Genomic DNA, 22932 nt, shown 5'->3' with positions numbered 1-22932 from the left:
CTCAAATGTGTCCTCACAGAGAAAAAACAATCTGCATCCATCTTCCACTATCATCCATTTGCTGTATCCTTTTTGTCTCTGTTATCCAAGGGATTAACAAAATAACTAGCTGCCGCTCACCTTTTACTGCAAACAGCTCTACAATAAAGCAGGTCACCAGTAGAGAAAGAACTTCAAGGTTCAAGGTTCTTTATTTGTCACATGCATAGTTATACAAGTATAACACACAGGGAAATGTAACCTGACACGCTCCTCGACATGTGCAAAAATGGGAGGGGGTGTGGGGGGGTTGGAGGAAGAACATTATATATATATAGTATATACATTGGGTGAACGTGCAGCAGTAGCAGCAAGCAGGTGAATTCTGCACATTAATAAGACATCTGACTATTTTACAGAATAGACAATATAAACATATTTAAAATGAAAGGAATTTGAAATGTACATTGTGCCTGGGTTTAGAGTGTCCTTGACCTCATGTCCAAGTCCCATAATTAGATTATTAATTAGCAAAGTTAAGTAAAACAAAACACCCACACAAAACCCACCAATATGACATTTTGCAGCTATTTTCAATGCTGATTCTGTTCTCTGTCTTTAATCCCGCCCAGAAACAAACAATCTTACATTTGCACTGTAGCCCTAAACCCTTCTACATCTGACCTCATAGAGGTTCATGTGAAAATACAATCCGGTGCAGGAAAGTAATTTCTATGCACGATTGACAGTTTTATTGTTTTTTATTGTGTTATTTTGTTGTAATTTAAATCTCAAAAGTACTCAAGAGTCATTAAAGGGTTATGGGGAAATGATGATGAGGAAAATCTGTTGGTTCAAGTATTTCCTGCTGAACAAAGGCGTAGATTTGGCATGGACGGAAGGGACATGTCCCCACCAATAATTTGATGTCTTCGAGTAAAGAAAAACAAACCCGATAGAAAGAAAAAACCCCGATCTGTCAGCGTCTCATTCACCCAGCGGTGCAGAAAGAGTTAAATTACGTCCTCTACTGGAGTCCTACGTCATGTGACAAATATGGCCAATGTGATTGGCTGTGCCTTTCAGGGAGCTCTGTTTAGTTTTAGCAGCGGCAAGCCTGCGCTGCGAGGAGGACGACAGCAAAAAGGAAGAACCTGGATATAAGAAAGTGTTTTTCAAAGAAACCTGTAAGTCACTTAAAGTCAAGTTCACTCATAAAATGTGTCCGTCATAATAACGTTACAGGCTATGCTAGGCCATACATGCCAACACTCCCGATTTTTCTGTGGGAATCCCGAATTTCAGTGCCTCTCCCGGAGCCACCATTCTCCCCATATCTCCCGATTTCCCACCTGGACAACAAAATTGAAAAACCATATCCCAGATTGGCCCAGCCAATTCCAGTTTCCAACAATGGCTACTATTACTACAGCTACTTAGTTTTAATATTACTCTTATTTCTCTTTCTGGGTCGCAAAATAAACTTTTAGCGTCTTTTCAGGCGAGAATGTAGCTGTGTAAACTTCAAATATCTGAGCTCCGGCGAGAGCAGCAAACTCCCGCGGTCTTTCGCTAAAGTTACTTAAATAACTTAAACATGTTATTGTTTGGCCTTTTTCAGTGTTTTATTTGTTCGTGAGTAAATCGGTTTGGCTGAGATTAAAGTTATTAGATTAAATAAAACTTTATTAATCCCTCAGGAGGTTCCTCCGGGGTTTTCACACAGCTGAATAAACGTCAAACAGAAAACTGATTAAACATAAATATAACCGGACACTGGCGTAAATTCTCGAAGAACGAGACGGTCGAGAATTTACGCCAGTGTCCGGTTATATTTTAGATAAAAAGGAGCAGACGGCAGTGTCACTCCACCGAGAGAGCTCGTGACGTAATTCTGAAGGCTGGATCGTCACAGTCGCTCACTTCCGGCCAAACCGGCTTTCGTATGACCCGCCCACTCAGACCGCGAAGGGCGGGTCCTCAGGTGGGCGCAGCTTCCACCTGAGGTCTCAATGTTGGCAAGTAGGTGCTGGGCTTGGCCCACATCAGTCTAAAATTGTTTGTAACCATGAATAACGTGATGCCATGTCCACCAGGAGAGACTGGACAGTATAGATGTTGTCGTGTGGGGCTCCAGTAGTCCATGTGTGTTGCTTTAACAGTAGTTCATGTTTAGAATAAACAATCCCAGCTCACTGAGTTGATAGGGGCAATAGTGTGCCTAAAATGTTGCATAATTCTGCTGAGAGATCTTTTACTCTGAAGAAATATTATAAGGAGTATAAGAAGAAATATTGGGGCTTTGTTAAATATGGAAGCTGCATTCTACAACTAGACATAACTGTGGTACAGCCCTACTGTCAGTGTTTAGTTGCATTACTTGTATTGTGTACTGTTTACACAGTTACACAGACTTCTACTTGTGGACTGTAAATCGTGTTAGGACCTTGGTTAGAAACCTTAGGTTATGTTTAACCCACAACAAAGTGAAAGTAATTTAGTGCGTTCCACGAAGTGAGTGCACCGTTACTTAAAGAGTTATATTTTAGTCTGAAAGCTGTAAATGATAAAGGTGAAGATTTATTATTTTGTGTAACGCCTTCTTATTGATGCACACACAGCTTTCTGTGTTTGTATCTTGTGAAATCTGGTGATTGTAGACAGAAACACTTCAGGCTCAGCAGTGTTTCTATCTGAAATGCCGTCTCAAGAGTCGCATGTCTCTGTTAACTGCAGGTATTTTCAACACCTGGCTGTTGGCCTGAGGCAGAGGAGACACTGTGAGAGAGAAAATAGAGACAATAAGGTCCAAAAAACAAAGAAGGAGGCCCTCTGCTGTTGACGCTCCTTGAAAAGATGCATACATGCATTCACACAAAGACTCAGCCGCTCATGGCAAAAACGCAGACAATGAATCTCCTCCTGTTGTTTACAACAACAACATGGAAAATCAGTGAGTTATATTGTTGTTCCACATTGAATAGTATAAGGATGTACCTCAGCATAAATCAGTTCTTATCAAGAAAAATAAAAGTGTAACCAGTAGAATACAGTAGAACAGACGTAAAAACATCTGAACATGGATTAGTTGCAATCTGAATAAAATGCTGCATAATGCAAGTTTGTCTTTGTATGACTTTATTCAGTCAGAAAGACTTACAGCAGAGCTTCACTGTGTTTACTTATTGGGACAGACTGAGAACGTGGGTTTTAGTTTGAGATCTGTTGGTCTTGTTTTGTAACTTGTAACTCACGTCTGAACCGAGTTTAGCTTTTGTTTTGCAAATCAGCGACACTAAAATGTAACTGTATTCTGACTTTGGAGACACAGAATACAAATATGAAGTAAATATGAATAAAAGTGTCAGGTTAAACTTGGAGGCCATTATTAAGCAGTCTAGCCTGTAACCTCACAGTACGATGAACAACAACTTCATGCTGAAGACTTTAAAAATGTCCAGAATAGCTTCAGAAAACAAAAACGTATTCTCTTTTTGCAGAACATGAGCTTCTGATGGTTTCATCCACTGATCTCTGTCTCACATTCATTGCCAACACCCCTCAGCACTTCTTTATGTTGAGGTGTTAATGAAACATGTCTGCCATCAGGTTATTTTAACTTTCACAAACAACGACTCTTTCTACCAGGCTTCATCACACATGCTCACTGACCTACGCGACGTTTTATCTGTAAACATTAAATGCTCTCAAAACATACATTGACGCTTTTATTCTGAAACATTTGGCGCAAGGCTTCCAGGTAGCGCTTCCACTGACAGTTTAATCCTGAAGCTCCACGACGTGAACGGAGTGAAGTTCGGAGAATACAAGCTAAAGAGCGGCCTGCTGGCACCCATTTATATCCACCTGAGGGTGCTCGTGTCCCACCCCGCGCTCACGCACCAGGTAACCACGTGCTGCCTTCATGACTGCACAGCATACTGACTTCAGAACAGCTGAAAGCGATACCGGACACAGGAAACGTCTGCTGGATGCACTTTCTGAAGGCAAATGTGTCTGTGTAGGCACTCGTCAGCTCCTGTGTAACATTAATACTCGCGGTTTGTTTTACAGTAATTTAGCAGACTTAATGGTTGAGTTTCAGGGAACTCCTCCTTTCACACAGCGTAAGGCAGTTCAAACAGATCAGACTGGACCTGTCAGCAGCTAATCACTCACTCAAGCCTCAATGATGTTTATATGAATCAGCAGCTTTCTGCAGCTCCTCTTCAGGTCACTCAGGATAAGATAAGGCTCATGTGTTTATTTGTGTTGCTTCACAATCCAGGAACAAAAAATCAGTACAGTAACTCTGTCACCTTCACTCTCTCTCAGCCCCAAGAATGGCAGCGACTCTCCTGCCAGTAAGAAGCTGGAGCTTAGTTATTCAGAAAGAGCCGAGTTAGGAAGTATGTAGTTTTAAAACTTTAATTATTTAAAGTCTGTGAAGGTTCTCAGTCATCCAGGTCATCGTAGCCAAAGGAGCTTGCAAAGAAAAGCGTCTGGACTTCTTTAAGTTACTTGAAGACGTTTCACCTCTCATCCGAGAAGCTTCTTCAGTTCTAAGGTCAAATGGTGGAGAGTCCCAGATATAAACCTAGTGGGAGTGACCCCCCACAGAGGGACAAAAGGACCCCCTGATGATCCTCTAATCACCTGAGCCAAGGTGTGAAACTGGGTGTGGGTCCCAATCAGCCAGAGTTTTGGGTGAGTTCATTGTGAAACCTGGCCCCACCTTATCATGCGAATTCCTGAGATCAGATGGCCCAGGATGTGAGTGGGCGTTAAGGCGTCTGGGAAGGGATCTCAAAACTGGATTATAGATGGCAGAGAGTTGGTGTCGTAAACCCCCGCCTCTGTTCAAAGATGGTCGCTCACAGTGGACATAGATGGCTTCTTTCACTCCTCTTTCAAACCATCTGTCCTAATTTAATTATTTAAAGTTCAAACAGAGACTGGTGGTGTTTTCTTTGGTTTCTCATTTTCTGTTCCTTCTTCATTTGTTCCTTCTTTTATCTGCAGACATTTACCTTCTAGCATCAAAGCTGCTGAAGATTATGGAGGAGAAGCAGTCCAACCTTTGTGTGTCTGCTGATGTAACCAACAGCGAGGAGCTGCTGCAGCTGGCCGAGTCGCTCGGTCCAAAGATCTGCATGCTGAAGACCCATGCAGACATCCTGGAGGTACAGCAGGATCAGAATCAGAATCAGAATACTTTATTGATCCCTGGGGGAAATTATTTTTTGTTACAGTGCTCCATTATAAACCAACATTAAGACAAGACAGACAATACGCTAACTAAGAATAGTACAATATATACATATATATACATACATACATACATACATACATACATACATACATACATAAGTCACTCATAAATAAATAGTTGGAAAAGAAACATGTGTAGTTATAGCAGTAAACAGTGTGTTAAGTGGATGCGTTGTACAGGGAGATGGCCACAGGCAGGAAAGATTTCCTGTGTCGTTCAGTGGTGCTTTTCGGTAATCTCAGTCTCTCACTGAACGAGCTCCTGTGACTGACCAGCATGTCATGGAGTGGGTGGGAGGTGTTATCCAACATTGTCTTTATCTTGGACAGCATCCGCCTCTCCGACACCACCTTGAGGGAGTCCAGCTCCATCCCCACAACCTTGCTGGCCTTACGGATTAGTTTATTGAGTCTGTTGGCATCTGCGACCCTCAGCCTGCTCCCCCAGCATGCAACAGCATAGAGGATCACACTGGCCACAACAGACTCATAGAAAATCCTCAGCATTTTCTGGCAGATGTTGAAGGACCTCAGTCGCCTCAAAAAATAGAGACGACTCTGGCCCTTCCTGTAAAGTGCTGTGGTGTTTTTAGCCCAGTCCAGTTTATTGTCAATGTGTACTCCAAGGTATTTATAGTCCTCCACAATGTCAACACTGACCCCCTGGATTGAAACAGGGGTCAAGTGTTTCCTGGTCTTCCTGAAGTCCACGATCAGTTCCTTGGTCTTTGCCACGTTGAGCTGCAGATGATTCTGCTCACACCACGTGACAAAGGAGTCGACCACAGCCCGGTACTCTGTCTCATCATCCCTGCTGATGCATCCAACCACCGCAGAGTCATCAGAAAACTTCTGAAGATGGCAGGTCAACTCAAACCTTGAGTCTGTACATGTAACAAACAAGCTGATGGTTTTTTCCATATGTGTTACAGGACTACACATCAGCCTTCATTCAGAACATGCAAGCCTTAGCAGAGAAACACAACTTCCTCATCTTTGAAGATCGCAAGTTTGCTGACATCGGGAACACAGTCAAGCGTCAGTATGATGGTGAGACGATTTCACACTTTCTTTTTGTCGTGTAAATTCAGGATAACTTAAAAATCATTTTGTTTATATCCAAAGTATTTGAACGCTGTGATCTTCTGTCTTTTCTCCAGGTGGTTTGTACCAGATTTCCTCCTGGTCCCACATAGTGAATGCCCACGCAGTGCCGGGAGTGGTGAAAGGTCTGAGCGCTGTAGGAAAGCCTCTGGGCCGAGGCTTTTTGCTCATAGCTCAGATGAGCTGCCAGGGAACCCTGGCTGCTGGTGAATACACAAAGGCTGCGGTGAGCACAACTGTGTGGGACTTGTTCTCAGTTTGTTTACATGTGCTTTGTGTTCTTTTCAGCTTACAGCTGTTTTGTGTTTCACAGGTGCAAATGGCAGAGGAGCACTCGGACTCTGTGATCAGGTTTATCTGTGGCTCCAAGCTCACAGAGAGGCCAGAGTTCATCCACATGACCCCCGGGGTGCAGATGCAGGCTGGAGGTAAATCTGACTGCGTTTGTTGAACTTTTTCCACTTTTATTCATAAATTCACACTAGAAGAACTACAAAGTGAGGTGTGCACACAGTGTTGATATGAAATCCACCCTACTGAAGATACATGGATACACAGTGCATGCTTTTAGTGTTACATCCTTTGTTGTTGTAACTCGTGGAGCCCCGTCCTACACAGACTGTACACCTGAAGGTGAAGCCTGCACCGTGTCTGATCAGGAGATTCAGAGATTTGTGTGAAGTCGTTCTCTGTTTGTAAAGTTCAGGTCAAACTGCACCTCAGACAACCTTGAAGTCTGCTTTTTGCCATGACTCATTTCTAACACATGGTGGTGCTGTAGTACATCAAACAAGCTACAGCTATTGCTGCTCTTCCAAAGTCTGCAGCAGTCTCCCCCTTTAACCCCATTTCCCTCGCATAATCTCCTCAGGGATTAATAAAGTATTCTGAAATAATTCTGACTCGAGATTCAAAGTGCAGCTGTAACAGGAGCTGTGCAGGTAAACTGAGTGTTTGTAGGCAGCGTGTAATGATGTACACGGTAATGTTTGCGTCTGATATCACTGCCACATTAAGGTTTGCACTTGCAGCCTGTTCTTGGCAGGTGTGTATTTTACCGTTGATCTGCTGCTTTAAACGTTTCTGATTCTCTTTAATTTGTCCTCAGCTTTGTGAACAGTCTGCCGAGCACTGTTGTGTTTCACCGCTGAGCTGTAATCTACAAACAGCAGTCTCACTGTTTGGGTGAATATAGTGAAGTTTGATGCTTAATTTTGCAGTGAAACATGTTTCTTGGATGGAAAAGAGACTATATAGCAACACAAGCTGTTCATGGTGGAAGAATAAGTTTTATATGTCAGATTACACTGTAAGAGAACTTCAAGCTTTATACTGGTGTCAGTTTTTAAAGTGTTTTTCACTTTTTTTAACTTCTTTCTGAGAAACAGGAAAAATCGTAAACTAAGGTGGAAACTGTGCTGGGATCTCACCTGCTGGTTTTTAACACTTTTTCTCTGCTCTGTTCAGGAAAATCCTCCCACACACCCACTCACTGTTAAACTGGGTTATGTAAAGCTACTGGTTTAACAAAATGATTTCCCACTCTGGAGAACCGATGTGACTGTTCTCCTCAGTGGTAAAGCAGCTGTCTCTACTCCTGTGTCTCTGTCTCAGGTGGTCCCCGTCCCGTCCAGGTGATCATCACAGAATCAGGAAGCCAACCAGACTCCCTATTCAGTGGATCATCACCCAGTACATCCTTAAATGGAGAGCTGATAGGGTTTGTTTTTTTAGATTTGTTTCCTCTTCCTCCATGATTGGGCTAAACTTAATGTCTTTTTTTCATTTGTAATAATTTCAGCCTGTAAACTGTCCCTCAGCCAATTATCTCACAGCCCGACGAGAGAGGTGGCCTTGCCATCTAAACTCCTACACCATCTCTGGTATGAATTTTGACTTCACCACCACTTATGGATCGTGTAAGTTAAGAGAGGCTGGCTGAGTCACCTCAGTGAATGCATGTATGAGACTGTCCTGAGTAACGAATCTCTGACTTTCTCTGTTTGTCCTGTAGTCTGTGACCGATATGACCTCCAGCAGCCTTGGACACAGTTTCAGGTTTCAGAGTGGAGTACGGGCTCATTGAGCACCTGTTGTTCTTGGCAGGGGCAGATTCAGACATTTACAAGTTCAGTTCAAAAGTGTTGTGTGTTGAAATCTTGCCTGATTACAACTTCTCCTGCTCATCACAGATTTGTTTCTGTCAGATGTGTCCTGCACAGCTACCTCTGGTACACTGTTAATGTCTGCGAGGTTACTGAGGGAGGCGAGGACAACCTCATTCTTACTACTTGACAAACAACAGGTGCGAACACTCGTACTTTATGTTCTGACTCCATTTCTGGTTTTATTTCTCGTCATCTTAATTTTAAAAATAAGTGCAGCCAGACTGAAATACAGTTTGTGTCATGCATCAACGTTTGTTTCATAGAAGCTGATGATCCCAAAGAGCATGAAGTGGAGGAAGTGGGAGATGCATCCATCATGATCAGCTGGGAAAAACCACTGGCTCCTGTCACTGGTAAGCTACGCTAACATCTTCAGTCGCTGGCTACTGAACTCATCGGCCTGCACACGGGCGACTGTGTGGTCGTCCTCTGTGAAGGTGATGTGCTCTACACTCCATCAGTAGAAGGTGAAATCACAGAGCTGAATCTCAAAGGTTTCCTTGGTCAAAAGTCTGAGTGACCTTTGACCAAGGAAACCTGTAAACCATCAACACGAATGAACCTGCTTCAGCTGCTGCTCCACCACAGCCTCCACTGATGGATGTGTCAGTTCACCTGTACTGTAGCCGTGGGGAGAGCGATGGAGAGATGAAGCTGAGAACCAGATCATAAAGTCCTCTGTGTGCCCAGCCCACCTGTCTGACTTCATCAGCTGCTACATGTTGCTTCCAGCTCTCTCCTCCCTGGATGTGTCTTCTCTCTTTCATTCTTTTCCTGTGGGATCGTTGCCCACTCTCTCCCTGACTTTCAGGCTGACTTTTCCACATGTTCAGTGTTTCACAATAAAAGCCTGGTTAAAGCCTTGATTCTACTTTGCTGTGGACACGGCTGAGGAGTCCTTCCTGTTAGAAGAAGCAGCATGTTTGTGATAGATGGACACATGAAGCTAACACGGCACATCTTTGTGAGTCTGCAGCATGTTGACACACATGTCAGTGTTGTACAGATCTGAGAGCAGCACAAACAAACTCCATCAAAGTGATTTGTGCTGTTGCAGAGCTGTGTGACTGCATTTGTCTTCATCATGGACACATTTCTACAAATGGGACTAAACATGTGACCCTCTGCACATCCATGGGCTCAGGGGCAACAGTGCACCCATTGGCTGGATGCAGCTTGTATTGTGGCTCCTCCCCCTTGACCTCCGTGTTAGCTTCAGGTCAGTTTAGCTGTGTTTCCTCCAAATCCCAGAATTCCTGAGGAGCAGGAATATGTGGGGCTGGGCTCTAAACACTCAGGGTGAGGACTGAGTGAAGAGCTACAGGACAAAGTTTCAGCGCTGCCCTCACAGCTTTGAGACGTCCAATCAGCAACTGGTCCTGATAACATCTCCCCTCTCATTCCACATACATGAAGACTGCTAGAAGCAGCTATCAGCCACATCAGGCTCACATCATGCTTGCTATTAAACATGCTGCAGTCTGCAGTAAACTCCCTGCCACAAAGCTTTGAATCCCCTCCAAATGCACCTGTAACAAGGTGACCTGCAGAAATAACTGTGTCCACGGGCAGAGTCACCAACACTCTGCACCAGAGCTAAACCTGCTTTGGAGCTAAAAAGCTGCTGTCAGGGTTTCCTGCAGAGCTTCAAATGTGGAGACTGAAAGCTGTGGACGGTTTCTTCTCCTCCATCAACAGCATTTAAGAGTGTAAGAATGGTTATCTGTGTGAGAGTTACTGTGAATGTTTTCTGTGAATGAAGATCAGTGTAGTCCATCCATCCACTTAAAGGCTGAGATCCAAAGTGTAATGGCATCAATATATTCTAATGGTTACTGTCATTACTCAGACTGCTGGGTGAGCTCCATTGACTCAGAGCAGAAAGACAGAGAGAGAGTGCAACAACAGACAGCATCCGTGGCTTTGAGCATGAAAACAAAGCAGGTAGAAAATATTCAGCTGTAACTCTGATCTCTAGTTTTTCTGCTTTCAACACATTATTTGTTATTTGTTGGCTTGCTTGACTCCATCCTCTGACCCTCACAGTACGCAGGCAGGAACTCTTTTCTTAACAATCCTCACTACAAATAGATTTTTTTCCCTGTTTTTGTTCCCACCGAGCTTCTGGTGTAAGTATGTCATGAACACAGAGAAAGAGGAGCAGCAGAGTGTAGAGCAGAACAGAGGTCTGAATAAAGATAAAGAGAGTTTCTTCAATATCTGAACTACCACGTGTCTCCTCATGGTTTATGATACAAATGTGGTCATTCTCATTAGACAAATTCATCATAAATGCAGACTTAAAGGCCTCAGCATGTCTGTATGTGACAGCCCTGATCCCTCACAGGCTGAGTGTGAACACTCTCACACTGGAACTGAGCCAGAAGAAAACTGGGCGACTTTCATTTCCTCGTCACATTTATGCAATAATGTTGCTCAACTGATCAGATTAAAGGTGGCTGTTTTTTAAAAGTAACATTATTTAACACTAAGAAACGTAAAGCTTTTAGTCCACCATCATTTTTCTTTTGTGCATTACAAGATTTAAAAAATATATTTTGTTAATTTTTCCAAATCAAACTTTATCTGCCAATAAGGAAACACAAACAGGCCTTAAGTAAACATCTCTCATTAAATACACAACACATTTTTTCAGGGACAACATTTTAAAAGGTGTCTAGTTTTTTTTTTAAATTACATTTTTGCATACATTTACTCCCAAATATAAGTTTCTCTATAACAAATATGCCAATAATTTAGAGTCTTTAAAGGGGGAAAACTGATTTAGTCAGATTCGTCACAAACAGCTGCTCAAACCATCACAACCTGAGGACGTAAATTACTACGTAACGTTTGTTTGTCCAGAGTTGGTGGGCTTGGGTCCAGCCAGCCTGACGTCACATCACTCTCACTCTCTGACTCTGAAGTTTGGAGTTAAGAAATGTCTGCTGTCAGTGTCTCGCTCGGCTCAACTTTGCTGTTTTTCAGCGTCTTCGTGGTCGTCTCTGCAGGTGAGATTTACTGTTAGATGATGCCCTTCTGAGAAAACGATAAGTAAAGTAGACGAAGACGAAACGAGGCTGGGTGGAGTTAACATCTGTAATCCAGCTGTGACAGAGACTAAGAAGTGTAATGTGTGTGTCAGTGTGATGTGTTGTAGTGTCAGGAGTCAGGATGCAGCTACAAAGCTTTTTATTCAGTGTATACAAACAGCTGTAGCTCCATAAAGGCAGCATGCAGAGACTCACAGTGTCTTATAATGAGAGGCTGCTTTCTCTCACACATGTTCACGTTTCACGAGCACGTGTTGTTGTTCTGTGGAAGCAGAAGTTGGCTAGGTTCACAGTTCACAATGTTATGCCCTTCCCTTGAGGGAAATGTATTCCGGGCTGTGGGGAGGATGTGCGGGACGCCCCCTCGCTGTGTGTGTGTGTGTGTGTGTGTGTGTGTGTGTGTGTGTGTGTGTGTGTGTGTGTGAGAGAGAGAGAGAGGAAGGGAGTGGGGGAAAGGGATTACGAGTAGCTACCGAAGAAAAACGGCATAACAGGAAACACAAACACCGCAGTTTTACATGTGCACTTCTTTGGGGGGGAATTTGATGTCCATACAGACAGTGTTGACTTGTAAATGATTAATTAACAATTTTGTGCTTAAAGTGCTTTGAAATTCTTTGGCAATATTGTAGACAATATTAAACTTAATCATGATATCGGCCTCCTCTGTAGTGATGGGATTTCCAACTATTTTTAGAGAACCGGCTCTTTCGGCTCGACTCACTAAAAAGAGCCGACTCTTCCGACTCCCAACCGTCTATTCAGTTGGTTTTGTTGCTTTAATTAATTCATTATTAACAAAAATATAAAATTATGCACAAAAGGAATTACTAACGTAAAAAAATACCGTGGTTTTATTTATATATGTTTATGTATAAATATAGACAAAGCACGTGCAAACTCCAAAACACATTTCTAGCGTCAACTGAACTTCCAAAACAGAGCTGCCCAGACCACTTAAATTACACAATTGAAAGCATATGTGTGTTGTTTGTGTATTTATACACAAGCACTCATATAAATTTTCAGCTTTTTCCTTTTAAACCAGTTTAAAGTGAAACAATACAAAACACTGCAAACCACAACGCAATTAAATATGAAGTTAAAATATGAAAACAAAAAGAAGATGCATATTCTCTGTCATATGGGCCTGCATGAATAAACTTTCTGAATCCATAAGCACAAGGCTCGCGTGCAGAGTGAAGCGGAAAAAAAGTGCGAGAGGGTGAGAGAAAAAAAAAAAAAACCCGGCTTGCGTCGTTCACTTCAAAGATCCGGCTCTAAGAGCTGTTTCGTTCGCAACTGAAACATCACTACTCCTCTGACGACCTGTTTGCTGTTGCATGCTGCTGAAAGGCAATGGGGGGAGGGGACACTTGGGCAGTGCATTTATCACGGCTTATGGTAAAATGGTAAATGGCCTGTATTTATATAGCGCTTTACTAGTCCCTAAGGACCCCAAAGCGCTTTACACATCCAGTCATCCACACATTCACACACTGGTGATGGCAGCTACATTGTAGCCACAGCCACCCTGGGGCGCACTGACAGAGGCGAGGCTGCCGGACACTGGCGCCACCGGGCCCTCTGACCACCACCAGTAGGCAACGGGTGAAGTGTCTTGCCCAAGGACACAACGACCGAGACTGTCCAAGCTGGGCTCGAACCGGCAACCTTCCGATTACAAGGCGAACTCCCAACTCTTGAGCCACGATCGCCCCGTTTTCTGGTGTGTTTTCTGGATACACTGTGCTTTATCTAGCGTTCAGAGGTTAATGGCTCTGTGTCAGAGCACTGGTTATGAATTTTAGACGGACCAGGCCTTAACCAAAAAGTTATCAATAGTTCTTTTCATCTTTTCTTATTACCCACAGCTACATCCACTTCTGTCAGGCCTAGGCTACTCACTTGGACTGGGTATCATCACTGATTTCTATAACCCATTAGATTCTGATTCACAAGGTTTTGATTCAAATCATTTTTGCCTCAGACAGTCAGAAATATTATAATTCTGATCATTTATCAGCACTGATACATGTGAGACTTCATCAGAGGTGGGAACATCACAGCAGATGCCTTTGTGTCAAAGTAACTGAGAATAAAACACAGAAAAACATGAATGAGGTTTTCCTGGCCTGGCTTTTTATAGCAGATAACCTTAAAAATAAAAGACAGCGGCCAAGAGCGGTGTACACAACAGTAGACTGGTGGGTAATAAGCCAATGAATAATGCAGAAAATCAGAGATTTGAGACGGGAAGCTGTCCTTGAAGTGCGTCACTTGACAGCGCGCTCCTTACTATGGATCGGGGCCGTGGATCTGGTGAGGTAACAATAAGCTAGCTAGTTAAAAGTTAGCATAAGTTACCATGGTGATACACTCATATTAGATGCGAACCACTTTCTTAGCACTGAAAACCCAATGTTAACAATGAACCCAAATGCTGCTTTATAGTACAGGACACTGATGGATGTTAAGATGTTAAAATTACTTAAAGTAAACAACATATTTAAAGTAATGCTGCTCATAATTGTATGTTGACCTTTAACCTCTCTGCTCTGTGTTGTTTTTTCTTTCAGTCCAGATAAACATCACAACCGAGTCTGGACAGGACGTCACTCTGCCATGTCGAGTCACAAATAACATCACAGCTGTAGAGTGGAGCAGAGCTGGCCTGGGACAGAAAAATGTATTTTTGTACCAAGATGGGCGTTTTGTTCCAAACAACCAGCATCCATCATATAAGACCAGAGTGGCTCTCAGAGGGATGAAGGATGGAGACGCGTCTTTGATCCTGAAGAAAGCGACCACTGCTGACTCTGGAACATACAAGTGTCGTGTCTTTTTGAGAGAAACAGGCTCATGGAAGTTCACCATCATCAACCTGAGAGTTGATCCTCCAGGTGAGTGAGTAGAGTCGAGTGTGTGTGTGATCAGAGGTGAAGCTGCTTCCTGGTTGTTGATGTTTGTTTGCTGTATGGATGAGCTGGTGGATGTCAGAGGTTGACAGCACATGATTTTGTTCTATGGAAGCTAACAGGTTGTAGTTTCTGACACTTTGCGAATATAGCATGAGGCAGAAATTTACCCAGAGATGGTCCTTAGTGACCTGGGCCCTGTTCTAGGAAGTGATATCAACATCCAGGGTATGCTGAGTTTATTCAAACTGACATTGGACGTCAGGATAATCAGTCAGGGGATAAAAAGACATTGATTAAATACTGACTCTGTGCTGTTTAAGATTAAATACAAAACCTGAATTCAAACTTTGTCTTTGTCAAAATTTAATATGAGCTCGACAAGCAAAGTGCAGGTACTTTGTTTTCGATCACTACAACTGTTTTAAAATGTCTTTGCCTCTAACAGAATATAAAAATAGAAAATCACAGGATAAAGTTGAATCTAAAATTTGACATTATTTATTATTTATTACTGATGCTCATCAGGGAAACAAAGACATTAGACCCAATTACAAACAAACAAAACAAAATTAGACCCTCCCATTCTTTGCACGGAGAGGACTGAGGGATCATCCAGGAGTAGTTATGCTATTTATTTTCTGGAGAACTGAATGGTCCATAGATGTTTCAAACCTGATGATCTCTAATCTGGATCTTAATCTGATCCAAAGCAGATTATGTTATTATGATGATAAGATTATCTTCACAGCATAAGTTAAGTTAGCTAGTTAAACGTTAGCACTAGTTACCATGGCAGTGCACTGTTGAAAGAGGCAAACCACCTTCTGTCATGGTCCCGAGTCTGAGGACTCTTTATATTATTCTGTGTTCTTGTTTATTCTGTTATGTCTTGTGTGTAGGTGTGCTGTGTGTTAGAGTTTTGTTTTATACCTGCCTGTGTTCCCTCTGTCTGTCCATGGTGTCACTGCGTCTGCTTGTGAGTCTGTCTGTTCAGTTCAGTGTTTTGTCTGGTCCCCTGTCTGTTAGTTTCCTGTTTTATTCTGAAAGTCCTTGTCTTATGCGAGTGTGTTCAATTCACAGGGGAGAAATAAACAACAATTAAACAAAAGGTCAATAATTCTGCTCATAATTGTACGATGACCGTTAACCTCCCCGCCCTGTGTTGTTTCCTCTTCTAGTCCAGATAAACATCATAGCTGTGTCTGGACAGGACGTCACTCTGCCATGTCGAGTCACAAATAACATCACAGCTGTAGAGTGGAGCAGAGCTGGCCTGGGACAGAAAAACGTATTTTTGTACCAGGATGGGCGTTTTGTTCCAAACAACCAGCATCCATCATATAAGTACCGAGTGGCTCTCAGAGGGATGAAGGGTGGAGACGCGTCTTTGATTCTGAAGAAAGCGACCACTGCTGACTCTGGAACATACAAGTGTCGTGTTAAAATAGCAGAAACAGGCTCATGGAAATACGTCACCATCAATCTGAAAGTTTCTCCAGGTGAGTGAGTAACTCTGATTTTTCTGTAAATCTGGCATGGAGTTTGTGTTTCATTCATTGGTTTAGTAAGGTGCAGCTTTCTGTATTCTCCCAGCAGATAATCTATTCGACACTGAAAACATGCTGTAAAGAAAACGTTGCCTACGCTCACGCACACACCACAAACCACTGAGCTTTCATCACATATGAGTTAATGCAATTCCTGCAACACTTCCATTTCCATTTTTTCATTTGCGAATAAAGATTGAATATTAAAACTGAATTCAAACACAGGCCTGTTCTGTATGCATGCAGTGGCTTGAACAAGTATACACACATCTATCTATCTATCTATCTATCTATCTATCTATCTATCTATCTATCTATCTATCTATCTATCTATCTATCTATCTATCTATCTATCTATCAATCTATCAATAAATCTATAAAATGTTTTTGACTCATGTATGATTTTCATTCCACTTCTCACGTGTACACCACTTTGTGTTGGTCTTTCATGTGCAATTCCAATAAAATTGAGTCATGTTTGTGGCTGTAATGTGACAAAATGTGGCAAAGTTGTACATATATACAGTATATATATTATTTGCTTCTGATGCTTATTAGGGAAACACAAAGACTTTAGAGGCTACTGAAAACATTAGCCTCTCCCTGCTGAGAGATGAAGTAAAGGCCTCTGGTGGATGTCTGGGTTTGACAGACAACCACCAGCTGTCGTCTTTGTGGTGGGAAGTCTCGAGTTGTAGAGCAGAATGCACAGACTTACAGTGTGTTATAATGAGAGGACTGCTTTATGTTCAATTATTATTAGCACGTTTTTGTTCTGTGGAACCTGATGGATGTTTCAATCTGGATCTAATCCGGTTCAGGAGCAGATCAGATCAGGGGCAGGTTCAAAGCATAATTTAAGCTAGCTACTTAAGATAGTGAAAGTTACCATGGCAATGCACTGGATGTTATAAGACGCGTACCACCTTCCTAGAACAGAAAACCCAGTGTTAACCCTCAACCCAAAGCTGCTTTATAGTACAGGCCTCTGCTGGACTTTAAGACATTAACACGGGGACTAAACATGTCAAAGAAAATAAAGAACATTTTTAAAGTAAACAATGCTTCTTATAATTGCATGTTGACCTTTAACCTCTCTGCTCTGTGTTGTTTTCTCTTTAAGACCAGATGAACATCACAGCCGAGTCTGGACAGGACGTCACTCTGCCCTGTCAAATTACAAATAGGATCTCAGCTGTACTGTGGAGCAGAGCTGGCCTGGAACCGAAAAATGTCTTTTTGTACCAGGATGGGCGTTTTGTTCCAAACAACCAGCATCCATCATATAAGAACCGAGTGGCTCTGCGGGACAGACAGATGAAGGGTGGAGACGTGTCTTTGATTCTGAAGAAAGTGACCACTGCTGACTCTGGAACATACAAGTGTCTTTTTGAAATAGCAGAAACAGGCTCATGGAAAAACATCACCATCACTCTCAGTGTTCCTCTAGGTGAGTGAGCAAGGTAACTGTAAACTTCTGTAAATCATTCAGAAAACTTCATTCAGCAGTCCCAGCAGAGAATCTCACTGAAAACATGCTGATAAAAATTAGCCAGGCTCAAATCTAACCCTGTCATGTGATTTCCTGAGGTCAGATGGCCCAGGATGTGAGTGAGCATTAAGGCATCACATGATAGGGTGGCGTTAGGTTGAGCTCACCCGAAACCTTGGCTGATAAACCTGTGTTCACACCTTGGCTCATGTGATTACGTAGAGGATCATTAGGTGGTCCACTTTCCCTCTTCTGTGACTCTCTCACAGGGTTTAAATCTGGGACTCTCCACCATTTGACTCTAGAGCTAAAGAATCTTCTTGGATGAGAGGTGAAACATCTTCAAGCAACTAAAGAAGTCCAGATGCTTTTTTTCTTTCTGAGCTCTGTAGACATCCAAGGTCCAAAACAAAATGCAGCAGGGACCTGTTTTCAGAGTCCAAATTGCACCGGACTGCCTGATGACTAGTACTCCCTTGGTGCCTGGAGGGATCCTGCTGTTTGCATGGGCAGGACTGGTGGCAGGGTCTTCTGAAAGACTATAAACATCAGTGTGCAATACACCAATCGACCAGTGTGTATTAGCTTCTGCAGCCACCGAGATAACTGTCCTTCAGGCTCTATCTTCTTTTTTTTTTTTTAGCCAGCACAGCTTGTCAACGTCTAGTCATCAGGCAGTCTGGTGCAATTTGGACTCTGAAAACAGGTCCCTGCTGCATTTTGTTTTGGACCTTGGATGTCTACAGAGCTCAGAAAGAAAAGCATCTGCAGTAGGCGCACCTCGCCAATGGAGGGTGCCCTTACTCCCAGCAAATGGGCGATAGAAAACCGATCAGTGCCTATGCCATCCCCAAAATCCGCCGGCATGATGTCAGGGCAGCATGAGTCCAGCATGAGCCCGAGCAACTTTTTTTTGCCGCCCCCACCACTATGCCGCCCTGGGCAACCGCCCATGTCGCCTGTATCAAAAACTGCTACTGGGCCCAGTGGATAGCCAACAATGCAGAGACAGTATATCCCATCCTTCTTACATACCATTATGGTGGGCGAGGCCCAGTTGCTGTGGATTTCAGAGGTCCGCTAGCTGTTGTGTTTAGCATGAGGCTACACTGATGATCTGGTGGATGCTAGCAGGTTTACATGAATGAAAGAGAAAATGGCAAAAAACTTCAATCCATCTCCTTCTGTTTAACTAAGCCAAGGTTATTGGGCCTGGACTGTATCACAGATACTGAGTTAGTAGCAGGTGAAGCCTGGACAGGATGCCGGTCTGTTACAGGGCTAATACAGAAAGAGTAGATCATGGATTTGAACCAAGGACTTTTCCGAGAGGCAAAAGTGATAACTACCATACCACCACAAGGCCCTAAAACTCAGATGCAAAAGTAAATAAACAACTAACATCTCTCTGCTCTGTTTTGTTTTCTCTTTCAGAACACAAAATCCTCCCAGCTGAGTCTGGACAGAAAGTCACTCTGACATGTCGAGCTCCAACCAACAGTAAACGTGTAAAATGGAGCAGGGCTGACCTTAGAGATAAATATGTCCTTTTGTACCAGGACGGGCATTTAAATCCAGACAACCTGCATCCATCTTTTAAGAGCCGTCTGACTTTGCAGGACAGACAGATGAAGGATGGAGACGTGTCTTTGATTCTGAAGGATGCGAACACGGCTGATAGTGGAACATACATGTGCCGTGTCTTCATTGAGGAAACACGCTCGTGGAAATTGCTCATTAACAACTATCTGATTGTCGTTCCTCCAGGTGAGTGAGTAGAGTTGTGTGTGTGTGTGATCAGAGGTGAAGCTGCTTCCTGCTTGTTGATGTTTGTTGTTGTATGGATGAGCTGGTGGATGTTAAAGTTGTGGCGTCTGTGAGAAAAATGTCCACATAATGACTGATGGATGAGAGAGGTCCCATTGTTGTTGTTGTGCACAAATCATTGAACAACACAAACAGTTAGAGCTGCTTTCAGTGCTGCCTGTTTTGTTACTGCACACATTTCTGATGGTCCTACAGTCCAACGTAGCAAACGTCTCCCTGAAGCCTCTTCTTAGAGTAATTTTAATATTGATTATGTTCGTGCATATGAAGGTGACACATATCTGTGTGGCCTTAACATCTGTAATCCAGCTGTGACAGAGACAAAGAAGTGTAATGTGTTGTAGTTTCAGGAGTCAGTATGCAGCTACAAAGCTTTTTGTTGCACCCCAAATAGTTGATTCTGTTCATCTGGATGTTGTCAGTGGGAGAAACATTTCGTCACTCATCCAAGTGTCTCGGATGAGTGACGAAATCTCTGGTAACCAACATCCAGATGAACAGAATCAACTTTTGGGGACTTAGTCACCTGGATGACTGAGCATGCCTCAAGAGTTTTTGTGAAACATAGACTTCAGGAAGAAAAATGTATTAGAGAGATATTAGGAAAAAAAGTGTTACAATACTATGATACTATACTAGTTGGTTAGCAGACAGTCAAACACACAAAGGCAATCATTACTTCTTTTCATACATGTGTATAAAGTGCACTCACAGTTTGAACTATTTGCCCATTTCTTGTCCCGCTCTCTGCTGCCAGATCACCCATCACCATGTCTTATAATGAGAGCCACACATTATGTTCGCTTATTATCAGCACATGTTGTTGTTCTGTGGAAGCTAACATCTTGTAGTTTCTGACACTTTGCATGTTTAGCATGAGGCTAAAATTCCCCCTCAGTGGGTCACTGGTGACCTGCTGGATGTTCAGAGGTTCATTAAATCCAACATGACTAAAAACTCAAATGTCAAAGGAAATAAACAAAATATTTAAAGTCAATCATTCTGATCATAATTGTACTTTGACCTTTAACCTCTCTGCTCTGTGTTGTTTCCTCTTTCAGGTCAGAAAATGAACATCAAAGCTGAGTCTGGACAAAATGTTACTCTGCCATGTCAAAGTTCAAACAACAACAACTCCATCACAGGTGTAAAATGGATGGGATCTCGTCTGGAAGGTGAACATGTTCTTTCGTACCAGAATGGGAATTTTGAACGAGACAACCAGGATCGGTCTTTTAAGAACCGGGTGGATCTCCTGGACATACAGATGACGGATGGAAACATGTCTATGATTGTGAACGATCTGACGCCTGCTGACAGTGGAACATACATGTGTGGTGTCTTTATGGAAGAAACACGCTCATGGAAATATATCAGCTACGTACGTCTGAGAGTTACTGATCGTCCAGGTGAGTGAGTAGAGCTGAGTGTGTGTGTGATCAGAGGTGAAGCTGCTTCCTGGTTGTTGATGTGTGTTTGTTGTATGGATGAGCTGGTGGATGTCAGAGGTAGACAGATGTTTTTTCCAGCTGTTGTCTTTGTGGCTGGTAGTCTAGAGTTGTAGAGCAGTATTGTTTGGTTAGAGCAGAAACAAAGACATTTATGTCTCCTAACCCTATGGGAAATTTAAATGGTATTTTTCCCCATAAATATAAATCCTCTTATCAGCTCTGGCAGTATTGAAATACTTCAAATGCAGAGTGTCCAAATTGTCATTCTTTATTCACACTTTATTCTTTTTTTTTAACCTAATCTACTTGACAAAGAAAGAGATTCTGTTCTTCACTCGTCGCCTACCTGACACCTCACAGCTGTTTCTCACCTGCAGGTCCGACAGGAGGATCTGTTGCACTGATCATCGGTGTTTCTGCTGTTGTTTTAGTTGTTGGATTTTTGATCTACAAAAGAAAACGACACCATTCTAACACTCATAATCATCCAGAGGATGAACAGCCTCTTTCCCCCCCAAGAGCTGGTCTGTGACTGAAATCATGATGAGTCAGGACTCTCCTGAACACCCAGCAGACGACTGTAGACGTCTAACATGTCTGATGATTAATGTTCAGACTCTGGCTGTTAGGGTTGAAAAAATATAAATTGTTTATAAAAGAATTCAATAAAGCTGTTTTATTATTTGAATATATACACAATGCAAATGTGCTCATAAACTAGTTGGCACTCTGTGTTTTGAGGATCATGAGCTTCTTCCTGTGCTAAGACTGGGCTGAAGTACTAAAGAGTGGACGCAGAGCGCTTGAGAGTCTTTGCTGCATGCTCACACATACACTGATAATAGTTTTCTATAAGTCTCTGGTTAAAGAATAAAGATGTCCTGAACCGAGCCTTAGAATAAGCTGAAGGATAACATTAGATAATCAAGGCTATGCAGGGTGTGTTTTTGTGTTCATGTTTCTAGACAGACTGGGGTTCGGCCTTGTGTACTTGTAATTTCAACTGCCAAAGGCAATTAAATCTTTTTAGATGACAGATATTTCTCCCGAATTCCTTCTGAAAAATTTGAAGTCAAACTGTGTTACAAACACACATGAATTTCTGAGCTCTAATCTCAGAGTCAGTGAGTGTTTTTGTGTTGGAGCTTCAGCTTCAGCTGTTTGTAAGAACTTACTTGTTGTTGTGAAATCTGTTTATGTTGTCCTAGTAAGGCTACCATGAGGGCAGCCACTAGAGGTCGCTAGGAGACCGGTGTGTATATGTGTTTTCCAGAAATTGATGTAGCGATGTACACTTCTGCTACAATTCAATAAAAAGCGGTTCGTTCTTGAGAACCCTGCGTCTTATTGCCTCCGAACATGACATGGTGTCAGAATTGAGGACTTCACGCCGAGTTACACGAAGAAATGGCTAAATTTGGACCTCCGGAGCCGTTCGACTTTACACAGCCGGCAGAGTGGCCGATATGGCGGCAGAGATTCTCCCGTTTTCGAGTGGCGTCCAAGCTAGGGATGGAGAGCGGCGAAGTGCAGGTGAACTCGCTTCTTTACTCCATGGGGAGAGATGCCGAACCAAGATATGGCTCATTTGTGTTTCCTGCTGCTACGGAGGCCAGGCCAAGTCCGCAGTTTGAGTATGATCTGGTTATACAAAAGTTCGATGAGCACTTTGTCCCAAAGAGAAACGTTATCCACGACCGCGACTGTTTTCACAAACGGAGCCAGAGGGCCGGGGAGACAGTCGAGGCTTTCGTGCGGAGCCTGTACAAGCTCGCGCAGCACTGCGAGTTCGGCGGCAGTAAAGACGAGCAGATCCGGGATCGTATCGTCATTGGATTAATTGACAAAGATGTTTCACAAAAACTCCAGCTCGAGGCGGACTTAACTCTGGATAGAGCCATTCAACTAGCACGCCAGAGTGAGCAAGTCAAACAGCAAAGTGCAGACCGAGTGGAAAGCACGGTGAATGAGGTGAAACAGAGGCATTATAACAGCATGAGAAGGAGTTACTCCCAACCTCATCAGGTACATGAGCAACAACATGGTAAGAGTAAACCAAAATGCCAAAGATGCAACAAGGTGCATGACAAAAGAGAAAACTGCCCAGCCCGCAATAAAA

General features: G+C 42.9%; 1 protein-coding gene across 2 annotated transcripts; it reads left to right on the top strand.

Annotated features, from left to right (window-relative positions):
- Positions 1-8212: 8212 nt before the first annotated feature.
- Positions 8213-21849, top strand: LOC147333994 (butyrophilin-like protein 2). Of its 2 annotated transcripts, XM_086286486.1 has the most exons (8): positions 8213-8659; positions 8786-8875; positions 14155-14478; positions 15675-15995; positions 17167-17493; positions 18970-19302; positions 20424-20771; positions 21191-21849. In XM_086286486.1, the coding sequence occupies exons 2-8, from the start codon at positions 8839-8841 to the stop codon at positions 21343-21345; spliced, it is 1845 nt and encodes a 614-aa protein (XP_086142612.1). In that variant the 5' UTR covers positions 8213-8659; positions 8786-8838; the 3' UTR covers positions 21346-21849. The 2 variants fall into 2 exon arrangements, with proteins under 2 accessions (XP_086142612.1, XP_086142611.1); XM_086286485.1 differs by lacking the exons at positions 8213-8659; positions 8786-8875 and adding an exon at positions 11439-11533.
- The last annotated feature ends 1083 nt before the right edge of the window (positions 21850-22932 follow it).

The sequence above is a fragment of the Aulonocara sp. 'chitande type north' Nkhata Bay genome, linkage group LG3 (genome assembly GCF_057382095.1).
Source record: "Aulonocara sp. 'chitande type north' Nkhata Bay isolate Kocher_YH1m ecotype deep benthic linkage group LG3, A_spYH_male_GT1.1, whole genome shotgun sequence".
NCBI lineage: Eukaryota > Metazoa > Chordata > Actinopteri > Cichliformes > Cichlidae > Aulonocara > Aulonocara sp. 'chitande type north' Nkhata Bay.
This window is presented reverse-complemented; position numbering and strand designations above follow the sequence as displayed.

Bases quoted from the DNA above. Each gene is read 5' to 3' on its own strand.
- LOC147333994 (XM_086286485.1), top strand. From the start codon at position 11,464: ATGTCTGCTGTCAGTGTCTCGCTCGGCTCAACTTTGCTGTTTTTCAGC. The intron at 11,534-14,154 runs GTGAGATTTACT...TTTTTCTTTCAG, and splicing joins CTTCGTGGTCGTCTCTGCAG to TCCAGATAAACATCACAACC. The intron at 20,772-21,190 runs GTGAGTGAGTAG...TCTCACCTGCAG, and splicing joins GAGAGTTACTGATCGTCCAG to GTCCGACAGGAGGATCTGTT.